Here is a 12751-nt window from a genome sequence, read left to right as displayed (position 1 = left end):
TGTTCCTATTCGGCCATCTTGCTCCGCCCCTTTTTTTTTTTTTTTTAATGTGCTTAAGTTCCTTGTGTATTCTGGATATCGATGCCTTGCTGGATGAATAGTTTGCAAATATTTTCTCCCATGCTGCAGGCTATCTTTTCACTTTGCTGATTATTTCTTTTGCCCTGCAGAAGATTTTTAGTTTGGTATAGTTTCATTGGGTCTATTTTTGATTTTGTTGCTTGTGCTTTTGAGGTCTTATCCATAAAATCACTGGTCAAAGTCCTGAAGTGTTTTCCCTGTTTTCTTATAGTAGTTTCATATTTTTTGTGTCTGACATTTAAGCCTCTAATCCGTTTGAGTTAATTTTTCCAGTTTTCCCAGCACCATTAATTGAAGAGACTATCCTTTCCCCAATATGTTCTTGGTACCTTTGTTGAAAACGAACTCTGCTGTAGGTGTGTGGATTTATTTCTGTGTTCTCTATTTTGTTCCATTGGTCCACGTCTGTTTTTGTGCCAGTACTATGCTGCTTTGTCCACTATAGCTTTGTAGTGTATACTTTGAAGTCAGGTAGTCTGATGTCTTCAGCTTTATTCTTTTTGCTCAGGATTACTTTGGCTATTCAAGGTCTTTATTGGTCCCATACAAATTTTGGGATTGTTTTTTCTATTTTTGTGAAGACTGTCATTGGTATTTTGATGGGGATTGCATTGAATCTGTAGATCACTTTGTGTAAAATATGGTCCTTTTAGCAGTATTAATTCTTCTAATCCATGAGCATGAGACGTCTTTCCATTTTTTATGTTCTCTTCAATTTCTTTCATCTGTCTTTTATAGTTTTCATTATAGAGATCTTTACTTTCTTACATTTATTTCTAGGTATTATATTTTTAATAGCTATTGTTAATGAGATTGATTTCTTGATTTTTTTTCAGCTAGTTCATTATTGGTGTATGAAAATGCTATTGATATTTGTATGTTGATTTTGTATCCTGCAAATTTATCGAATTTATCAGTTCTAAGAATTTTTGGGTGGAGTCTTTAGGCTTTTTCTATATATAAGATCATGTCATTTGAAAACAGGGACAATTTGACTTCCTCCTTTTCTATTTGAATGCCCTTTATTTCTTTCTATTGCCTATTGTTCTGGCTAGAACTTCTGGTACTATGTTGAATAAGAGTAGTGAAAGTGGGCATCTTTGTTCTGTTCCAGTTTTTAGAGGAAGTTTTCAACTTTTCCTTGTTCAGTATGATGTTGGCTGTGGGTTTGTCATACGTGTTTTTGTGTTGAGACACATTCCTTCTATACCTAATTTGTTGAGAGTTTTTATCATGAAAAGATGTTGAAATTTATGAAATGCTTTTTCTGCATCTATTGAGATGATAAATAAAGAATGTAGTACCTGGAGTGCTTGCAGGTGATAACATTTCAAGGAAATAGGAAACTGGAGATTAAATAATCTGGTTGAGTTTGAAAGCAGTGATAATTCTTTTAGTATTATAATATGGGATGTTGGTAGTCCATGTGCCTATTAAAGTCAAGGCTAGATGAACCAGGTAACTGCCACTACAGATTATTTTGCCATTAATAATGAACCCAAGAATTGTGAAGTGGGCTAACTTTTTCTAACTGTGCTCTAGAGTTTAAAGAAAGAAAATGACTACACTGGGATTTACATGGTCAGCACAAGAAACAGACAACTATGAGTTTCTATTCCCTTATTTCTTGTTGATGTAGAACTGACATAGTTGAAAATTGGCGGGAGTCTGATATAATGGGTCATTAAATTATAGTATACATCGAACTCACAGCCTCACTAGCTCATTTTTGTGAAAGTAAGGATATTTATCGGGATAGAGTGAGACCACCCAAGAATAGAAATGCGGACATTTGGTGCCTGTCAATGATAGACTGCATAAAGAAAATGTGGTACATATACACCATGGAATACTATGCAGCCATAAAAATGAATGCGTTCATGTCCTTTTCAGGGACATGGATGAAGCTGGAAACCATCATTCTCAGCAAACTAACACAGGAACAGAAAACCAAACTCTGCATGTTCTCACTCATAAGTGAGAGATGAACAATGAGAACATATGGGCACAGGGAGGGGAACATCACACACCAGAGCCTGTCGGGGGTTTGGGGGGCAAGGGGAGGGATAGCATTAGGAGAAATACCTAATGTAGATGACACGTTGATGGGTGTAGCAAACCACCACGGCACATGTAACAAAATTGCACATTCTGCATGTGTATCTCAGAATTTAAAGAAGTATAATAATATATTTTTTTAAAGAAATGGGTACATTTGGGTAGATTCAGATAACTCTAAGTAGTTTACCAACAAGTGTGCTTTGCCAGCAGAAGCAGCCCCGGTTTGATAAGGCTGGTCCTGCCTTCCTTGAACACTCTGAATTTACTTTTAGGGGAATGTAAACTTTCTTCATAAAGCACCCCTACCCCCTCTTATTGCTTCCAGACTTGTAACTAGAGTCAGATAAGCATATGCTCCAAGGGTACAAATATGAAGTCTGACCTGGAAGGAGATAAGAATTGCAACATTTTGCTAATTCACAATGACAGAAATCTGGAGAATATGTGTAGAAATGTGTCTTAGAATGGTATACCACGGAAGAAAAAAATAATTTTTGATCAGGCCAAATAGACCAACATCTGTATATTTACCAGAGAGTCTAAATTCAATTACTAGCTTACCTAATTGGAAGTGGTTCTGTTTGATCAGTTGATTGACGGAAGCCAAGGCTCAAAACTAGCCCATGTTAAACGAAGTTGATATGGCAGATATTCCTTGGCATGCTGAAGAGGAAGTACTCCAAAGACTTAAGGAGACAGAAACATCGGAGTACATTTATATGATTCAGTCACCTACATTTTAACCATGTCCCTCTTCCAACAGGGACCACAGGATGCTTTATTATTCAAGGCATTGAAAATTACCTCAATGAGAGGAGTCCCAGTATCCTTGAAACATGCTACAGTGGCTGTCTTTTGTAGGCTATGATTTATGGTGAAATTAAGTCTCCTTAGCTTCTTTTTTAAAATTAATTTTTGACACATAATAATTGTACATATTTATGGGGTGAAGTGTGATGTTTCAATACATGTATACATCGTGCAATGATCAAATAAGTGTATTTAGCATATCCATCACCTCATATATTTATCATTTCTTCATGGTGAGGACATTCAAAATCTTCTCTCCCATCTTTCCCAGCTATTTTGAAATATATAATACAATATTGTTAATCATAGTCACCCTAATATTCTAACACCAGAACTTACTCTTCCTATCTAACCGTAACTTTGTATTCCCTAATCCATCTCTCTCCATCCCTTCCTCCCCACTACCCTTCCAACCCTCTGGTAACCATGATTTCTACTTTCTTCTATGAGACCAACTTTTTCTAGATTTCACATATTAGTGAGATCATGCAGTATGTGTCTCTCTGTGTCTGGCTTATTTCACTTAACATAATGTCTTCTAGGTTCATCCATGTTGCCATGAATGACAAAATTTCACTTTATTTTATGGCTGAATAGTATTCTATTGTGAAAATATACCACATTAAAAAACTCCATTCATTCATTGATGATTACTTAGGCTGATTCCATATCTTGGTTATGTAAATAGTGCTGCAACAAACATTAGAGTGCAGATATCTATTAGACGTACTGATTTCCTTTCCTTTGGATATATTCCTAGAAGGATTGCTGGATCATATGGTAGTTCTATTTTTAATTGAGGAACCTCCCCACTGTTTTCCATAATGGCTATACTAATTTACATTCCCACCAACACTGTGTAAGTGTTCCCCCTTCTCCACATTCACACCAGCATTTGTTAATTTTTGTCTTTTTGATAGCAGTCATTCTAACTGGGGTGAGGTGATATCTGATTGTGGTTTTGATTTGCATTTCCCTGATGAAAATGGTGAGCATTTATTCATATATCTATTGGTCATGTCTTCTTCTGAGAAATGTCTATTCAGGTGGTTTGCCCATTTTTCAATTGGGTTGCTTCTTTTTTGCTGTTGTTTGACTTCCTTGTATATTCCAGAATATTAGCTCCATATTAGCTCCATGTCAGATGGATAGTTTGCAAATATTTTCCCCCAGTCTGTAGGTTGTCTCTTTATTTCCTTTCCCATGCAGAAGCTTTTTAATTTGATGTAATCCCATTTGTCTGTTTTTAATTTTGTCATCTGTGCTTTTAATTGTGTCATCTGTGTCTTATCCAAAAAAAAAAAAAAAATCCTTGACCAAACCAATGTCATGAAACACTTCCCCTATGTTTTCCTCTAGTCGTTTTATCATTTCTGGGCTTATATTTAGGTCTTTAATCCATTTTGACTCCACTTTTGTATATAGTGAGAGACAGAGGTCTAGTTTCAATCTTCTGCATGTGGCTATTTAGTTTTTCCAGTACCATTTATTGAAGACTGTCCTTTCCTCAATGTACGTTCTTGGTGTCTTTGTTGAAAATCAGTCAGCTATAAATGCATAAATTTATTTCTGTGTTCTCTATTCTGTTTTATTGGTCTATGTGTCTGTTTCTGTGCCAGTAACATTCTGTTTTGGTTACTATAGCTTTGTAGTATACTTTGAAGTCAGATAGTATGACACCTCCAGCTTTGTTCCTTTTGCTCAGGATTACTTTGGCTATTCATGGTCTTTTGTGGCCAAACATGAATTTTAATTTTTTTTTTACTATTTCCGTGAAGAATGTAATTTTTTCATATAAATTGCATCGAATCTGTAGATCACTTTGGGTAGTATGAGCATTTTAACAATATTATTTGTAGGTCTTCTTAATTTCTTAGTTCATGCTGCCATTGTCAGGAACTTGCTAATTCCTATGAGAATAATGGGAACCTAGAATGGCAGAGACCAAGTGGTATAACTTAATGACTAGAGATGAGGTGAGCATGGTGAGTATGATAAGAGCATGGCCAAGGAAGTAATCTATGTGTTTTGAATTACAGAGATGTTTGGTAGTGGCTAATTTTTCTTCAGGTCTCTTAGATTAAAATAAATGGTAGCCTACTAATTCCTACTTTATTTGTATAGGCAAAATATTTGCAGTCTGGTGAACAAAGATCTAATTTGAGTAATCATTATGGAGATTTAAGGTTTTTCACCCAATTTGCAGACCTGAGTCAGTTTACACACTCAGAGGCTCCTGAAGGAAAACCAGGTAACCTTGAGGAAGGATTTTGCAACACCATGAGCATGTGTTGTAAATCTTCTTTTAGGAAGAGGAGCCATTTACCAGGGTAATTTGCACTGGGCAAATGACTTGGACTTTCAGAGATTATTTGACACTGACTCTGAGTTCACATTCATTCCTGGGAGAGATTAGAAGGGGCTAGAACATGGTGGTTAACTAGTGGTCAGAGGCAGGGCTTATGGAGTCAAGAGATACAGTTTTATCTTGAATCCGTCTACAATGGATCTAGTGTATTTGCAAATATATTATATAGCTATTTCCTGGTTCATGAATGCACAACTTGAAATAGCCACAATCAGCAACTGACAGATATACCACATCTGCTCCTTGATCAGTGTAGTAAGAACTTTTTGTGGTAGAAAAGGCCAAGTAGAATTAGTTGGGTCTGTCTAGGGAAATCACAGAGATGAGTGTGTACCAAAGATTTGAAGAACGTGTGTGTATGGCAGGTGGGGGTGATTTCTATCATACCCTCCTTTAACTTGCCTGTTTGGACTATGCCGAAGGTAGAGAGGTCTTAGAAAATGATATTCAATTATCAAAATTTAATCATTTATCTCAAACAGGATTTTTTTAAAGCTGGATAAATTATAGGAAACTGTAGAACACTAGAAAGATCAAGATCTTAAAAGCAGTCATAAAGAAATGGCATTACCTGCAAAAGGAAGACAAGTAGAATTAGGAGCTGGGAAATACATTGCTTGATGTTTCTGGGATGGGAGAAATATGTAGTTCTGATGACAGAAGTGGAAACTGCAGCATAATGTGAGAGATAGGATAAAATGTGCTTCTTTTGATGGTTATATGCCTATGAATGTAGTTACTGGAATAATCTGCCTTGCCTTTAGGGACCGGAGCTATAGGGCCCCAGTGTCACATGCATCAATCTTGCTCCTCTCCCCTTGAGTGTGCGCAGGACCTGTGATTTGCCATTAACCAACAGAACATGGTGAAGGGGATGGGATGTCATGGCTGTAATTACGTTACATTATAGAAGACACTGTCTTGCTAGCAGATTTGCTCTAGAGACTTCCCTTGCTGGCTTGATAAAGTAAGTGGCCATTTTGGGGGAAGCCGATGTGGCAAAGAACTGTCCACAGAAGGTGAAGGCAGCTGTTAGGAACTGACTGAAGCCTCTAGAAGCTGATGGTGGCTGCCAAGTGACTACCAGCAAGAAGCTGTTGCCCCAGACCAGAAACCACAAGGAAATGAATTCTGCCAACAGCCTGAGTGAACCTGGAAGTAGATTATTCCTTACATGATCCTTCACATGAGAACCATCCTGGCTGACACTTTGGTTGCAGCCTTGTGAGATCCTAAGCAGAAGGTTGAGCTAAGTTGAGCCCAGAGTCCTGACCCACTGAAATGGTGAGATAATAAATGTGTGCTGGAATTAGTTATGTAACAATAGAAAACAAACACACTGTTAAATTTGCTTTCCACCCTCTTAGTTTGCCTTTCTATACTGTAGAGGCTAAAAAGCTACATTTCCCAGATTCCTCTGTAACTAGGATTCTGGATTTATTAGAGGCCAATCAGATGCACACATGTGAGACTTGAATGACAGGAATGAGGTGTTGGCTATGTTTCTGCCATTTCTGCTGGTAAACATAGTTGTGAAGATGTTTGGCTGTTCTATTGCAATTTAGTCATGAGTTTGTGGGTGATGAGAGGCAGGGTGCCTGTCATCTATTTTGCTAGTGTAAATCACAGCAGTTGAAGCATGGTTCCTGAGGTAGCAGCAGTAGTGATGGCTTTTTATGACAGCAATAGGAAGTAGCAGTGTCCTTATCACTGAGGAGTTAGCAGTTCCCTTGGTGGCCTGATAGTGGTGTGTCTTTGGAAGTTGTTCTTGAAAGCTCAAGTTAGTCTATCCTCCTGGTAATTATGTAAGCCACTTGATATCCAGTAATCAATCTTTTCCTGACTAAACTAACTAGAGTGAACTAGTTCTCTGCAATTGAATTCTGATACAAGAGGGAAGTCCTCAAGTGATATCTGAGTTAAGTGTAAGTAAAAATACATCATAGTTCTGTGTGAACTGAAATTTAGAAAAAGAAAAAAAAAAGGCTGAACATGGTGACTCACACCTGTAGTTCACACTTTGGGTAGGATTGCTTGAGCCTCGGAATTTGAGAACAGCCTGGGCTACATAGGGAGACCACATCTCTACCAAAAAAAAAAAAAAAAAAAAATAGCCAGGCATGGTAGTGCGTGTCTGTGGTCTCAGCTACTTGGGAGGCTGAGATATGAGGACTGCATGAGCCTGAGAGATCAAGGCTGTATGTACTGCACTCCAATCTGGATGACAGAACGAGAGCTGTCTGTCTGGGTGACAGAATGAGACCTGTCTCAATAAAAAGGAAAAAAAAAAAAGAAGAAGATAGGAAAGAAAAGACAAGAAAAAGGAAAAAAAGGTATCATAATAAACAATATTAATCTTTTTAAGTAAGCCATTTTTCATGTTTAGTAGATATAATATTTATTTTTATAAAGACAAGTAAAGCCACCTTATAACATACTTAATTTAATGTATAAGGTATAATGAACTGGTTCAGTTTAACACAACTACATAAGATTTTTAATATTATGAACAACCTGTTTGATTAACAAGATAGCAGCTATAAAAAACTATAATGTTTAGTTTGTTTCTCCTGCAGACTCAGAAAATAAATGTTTTCTTTTTGCTTTGCATTTATAAAATTTTGCAACTCAAAAAATCTCTTTCAGTATTCAATTTTAATTAATCGAGGCTAAAATATACTCAGTAATCTGTACTGTTCTGACTTTAAAATCATATCAAATATTAATAACATATGCTCTTGAGAAAGTACCTTTCTTTGTAAATACAACTGACAAAATATTCAACAAAGTGTGTACAATAGTGCCTTGTATACATGTGTCTTTCTAGAGCTACTTCAGTGTAATTTAACAATCATTGCATAATAGCAGATGTATAATAGTTTCCATATAAACTATTAACTAAGCTCTAAAATATAGACATAGTTCAACAAATCATTTCTGAGAAAAGGCATAGATGTTTATTTACCAACTATCTCTTTAAGTGGTAATTTCCTTGAAAAGACAAGGTTTATTAAATCATTTAAAAGATACTACTAGTAAGTGTTTAGCTAAAACCAATTTATGGAATTTTCAAAGGCTCAACTTGAAAATTCTTGAACTTCTTTGAAAATAACATATTCTATGGGCGATGAAGCCCCACGTGTTGAGCATTGTTCACAGTGGATTCTTCCCAAAGGCTGACTGTACCAACTCCCTCCAAGAAAGGGAGACCTCTTGAGTCACTCTGAAGGAGGTCTGCCCTTTCATGGTTTCACATCTAGAAAAGTCAAAGAGCTTATAACCAATGTCTTTTGTAAAGAAAGAAGCTCCAATGAATGATTTCTCCCCCAATTTCCTAAGTCAATTGATTAATAAATTGCCCCTGGTAGGAATAGCACAGGACAGTGGACAAATGTGGTTTGCTGTTTTTTTTTTTTTTTTTTTAAAGTGCTAACAAAGCCCATTATCTCTAAATGGACTGTCTGTGTAATGACTGAAATATAAGCAGCATAAAGTATATAGAAATTACACATCTAAATTGGATAGTCAAAACTTTTTAGACTGATGTCAGCAATTCTGTTACCTTGGCAATCATTACATACAAGTATACTTTATGTGCTTGCCAGACTGTAAGATAATTCAGTCTTAGTGTAGCCATTCTTTACTATCTAATGTAAATTAACATATGACTGGTGAAAATCCAAAATCTACAGCTAGAACCAAAGCAGTCATAAGCTACTCTGAGAGAAATGCCACAAACAGCAGTGCCTACAATTTCTAGTGATTTCTTGGTCTAATGAAAGACCTATACATTTAATGGAACCGTTTCTTAGCCCTTCTCAGAAGGCTGGTTTTATCCAGCTTAAATCCAAATCCAATATTGTTTTTTTCTTAATACCGGCCCAGGATTTAGAGTTATTGATTTGCTTTTATCAGTAACAGAGTTAACAGTGTGAGTCAGCAGCCTCTGAACCCCTCAGGTAGGAAGACTGTAGAAGGTATTTAAAAAACCATTTATTACTAGAAGACTGAATGAGATTAACTTTAAAAAGTTAATAATATTTCAGTTAGATAACTTGAACACAAGGGCCCCAAATGGTAATCTTCTAGATAATTTGGAAAGTAGGGTTTATCGATCGACATGACATATCAGCCTCACTAACACCCAAGCATAACACTGTCTTTTCAAAATCATCAGTAATTCATATGTAAATAGCAACACAAGCTAGTAATTTCCTTACTAAAAGTGATATGCTTGTGCCCTCTGGTGGTAACATTTAGCATATTCCCCTGATATTGCATATATTGTGAAATATAAAAAAGTATATTTGTATTTGAGAATATCATCAAAATTTGAGATAACAAATGTGGTTTGTTTTTGTTTGTTTTTTGTTTTTTTAAAAATGTGCTAACAAAGCCCATTATCAACAACAAAGGAATGATGCATTGTGCTTCTGGATATATATTTTGGCCTTCAGACACATTTTTAACAAGATAAATCCCTGAGCCCTACTCACAGGAATCAAGCTGACAGCTACAGGAATCTTAGTAAACTGGTGGTCTATGATAGGCAATTCCTAGGGATTTACATCTTGGTTCTAGACCTTAACTGAGAAATTTTTGCATTTTCCAGCTTGGCTTTTACATCTATGGGTTTCTCAAAAAACCTCACCAATGCTGGTTCATTCAACAGCGATGCAAGAATCTGTTCAAATGCAAATGACCACTGGCTCCCTGTTTTTTCCTCACTGGGTCCTCCAGAAGCACAGACAGTACCAGAGAATCCTTTGGCTGATGATGTAGGGCTATGTAGTTTCCTTCCAACTTCTTCCATCCTGAGTAAAAGGCTGGTTACAACAGCAATGGCTTGATATAATGATTCTTCTTCAGGGTCCTCATGAAATAAGTTATAGAGGGTCTTTGAAAACTGAATAAACTGAGACTAGAAGACACAAGTTGAAAATATCACATTTGAATATTAGACTTAGCAAATATAAAGAGAACTTAGAAGTGAATAGTCTCCTATATAGGATTTGTACCACAGAAGCTTCACCCTAGAAGTTATAAGAACTGGTGATTAATCCAAAAATAAATCTTGGTTCTAGAAAGTTGAGTATGGGCCAAGCGCGGTGGCACACGCCTGTAATCCCAGCACTTTGGGAGGCCGAGGCAGGTGGATCACCTGAGGTCAGGAGTTCGAGACCAGCCTGGCCAACATGATGAAACCTCGTCTCTACTAAAAATACAAAAAATCAGCTGGGCGTGGTGGCAGGCGCCTGTAATCCCAGCTACTCAGGAGGCTGAGGCAGAAGAATTGCCTGAACCATGGAGGCAGAGGTTGCAGTCAGCCGAGATTGTGCCATTGCACTCCAGCCTGGGCAACAAGAAAGAAACTCCATCTTGAAAAAAAAGATGAGTATGAAGCATGGAAAAAAATTTCATTTAGATGCTCTCACTTATTGCCTAATAGCAGTACATTTTATCCAGACTAATTCCTGGATTGTTTGCCTGCCAGCATTACTTAAATGTTAGGTGCTATTTTTTTTTTCCTAGACAAGGTCTTGCTGTGTTGTCCAGGCTTGAGTACAGTGGTACAATCATAGCTCACTGCAGCTTCCAACTTCTGGGCTCAAGTGATCCTCACACCTCAGCTTCTCAAGTAGCTAGGACTATAGGCACATGCCACCATGCCTGGCTAATTTTCACATTTTTTGTAGAGACAGCATCTCACTATGTTGCCTGGGCTGATCTCAAACTCCTGGCCTGATCTCAAACTCCTGGCCTCAAGTGATCCTCTCCCACTTTAGCCTCCCAAAGCACTCAGATTACAGGCATGAACCACTGTGCTGGCCAGGTGGTACTTCTAATTAGGCAAAGTCCCTTTGAAGCTGTCCTCACAGGGTGAAGAAGAATTCTGGACAGAAATATAGTTATAATCATGCATAAATTAGGCTGCACTCGGACCTGCTTCCATGTAATGAAAAGTCACTGACATTAGAATCATAAGGCTTTTGTTTAAGAATTGTTTAAGATGTTTAATCCTGAATTCCAGCAAAATAGCTGATGCAAACCAGTTTGAAGACCCCGACAGAAGAACAAAACCAGCATGAGAATAGTTTCTTCATCTCCCTGTCCAATGATTACACCCTGCATTCTTCGACCAGTGATCTCCACACTTTGGCCCACTCCAAACCCCTTAAAAACCCTAGTCTCAAACTCCTCGAGGAGATGGATTTGAGGCCTCCTCCTATATTATTCAGCAACCCTACAATCAAACCTCTTTCTCTGCTGCAACCTGATGTCTCGGTTTACTGACTTGCTGTGTACATCAGGTAAAGGACCTATTATGGTTACACCGTATTTCCCTACACATAAATCATTCATTCATTAACCAATTCTAACAATTAAAAATGAGTTCCACTTAATCCGAAATGGCTGGAGTGGGTAGCTCAGCCAGAAGGTGGGCGGATCACAAGGTCAGGAGATCGAGACCATCCTGGCTAATATGGTGAAACCCTGTCTGTACTAAAAAAATACAAAAAATTAGCCAGGCATGGTGGCGGGCGCCTGTAGTCCCAGCTACTCGGGAGGCTGAGGCAGGAGAATGGCATGAACTCAGGAGACGGAGCTTGCAGTGAGCCGAGATCGTGCCACTGCACTCCAGTCCAGACTGGGAGAGAGAGCCAGACTCTGTCTCAAAAATAAAAAAGAAAATTTAAGGAAGAATAAGTTCTGGGACTATCTAGTAGTACAAGGTGACTCCAAGGAACACTTTTTTTTTTGAGACAGTCTTGCTCTGTCACCCAGACTGGAGTGCAGTAGCACAACCATAACTCACTGCAACCTTGACCTCCTGGACTCAAGCAAACCTCCCACTTTGGCCTCCCAAAGTGCTGGGATAGAAAAAACATAAGCCACCGTGCCCAGCCCAAGGAACCCATTTGGACATGTTTCTCTTTAAAGGCTGAAGTGGGGCCTAAGTTGACAGATAAACTGGTTTGCCTGCTAATTGCACCTTGATGATCCATAGATATTCCTAGAAGATACCTGTCAATTTACAAAAGCAATTCCAACGTAAGAATTCTACAAGTCAATCATCCTACCAGAAAAGTTTACTTGTAAATAAAAATCATATACAAAAGATATACTTCATGATAATATATTGTAACATTTTTCTTTCTTAATCTACAGTTTTAGTGTTCCTATATAAATATAAATATATATATAATATATTTTTCTGGGTTCCTAGTTCACAACTCCCATAGTCCTTTGTTACAGTATTTTCTTTTTTTTTAGACGGAGTCTTGCTCTGTCGCCCAGGCTGGAGTGCAGTGGCCAGATCTCAGCTCACTGCAACCTCCACCTCCCGGGTTCACGCCATTCTCCTGCCTCAGCCTCCCGAGTAGCTGGGACCACAGGCGTCGGCCACCTCGCCCGGCTAATTTTTTTTTG

At 37.8% G+C, this 12751-nt stretch overlaps 1 protein-coding gene across 1 annotated transcript in view; it reads right to left on the bottom strand.

Moving 5' to 3' along the window:
• Nucleotides 1–8743: 8743 nt before the first annotated feature.
• TBC1D8B (TBC1 domain family, member 8B (with GRAM domain)) overlaps nt 8744–12751 on the bottom strand; it is a 72910-nt gene continuing 68902 nt past the window's right edge. Inside the window, exon 21 of the mRNA XM_011958703.1 lies at nt 8744–10241. Within this exon, the coding sequence (XP_011814093.1) occupies nt 9885–10241 (357 nt within the window). The 3' untranslated portion in view covers nt 8744–9884. The remainder of the gene's footprint in view (nt 10242–12751) is intronic.

The sequence above is a fragment of the Colobus angolensis genome, unplaced genomic scaffold, assembly GCF_000951035.1.
Source record: "Colobus angolensis palliatus isolate OR3802 unplaced genomic scaffold, Cang.pa_1.0 Scaffold472, whole genome shotgun sequence".
Taxonomy (NCBI): domain Eukaryota; kingdom Metazoa; phylum Chordata; class Mammalia; order Primates; family Cercopithecidae; genus Colobus; species Colobus angolensis.
The sequence above is the reverse complement of the archived record's forward strand: the minus strand, read 5'-3'. Positions and strand labels throughout refer to the sequence as shown.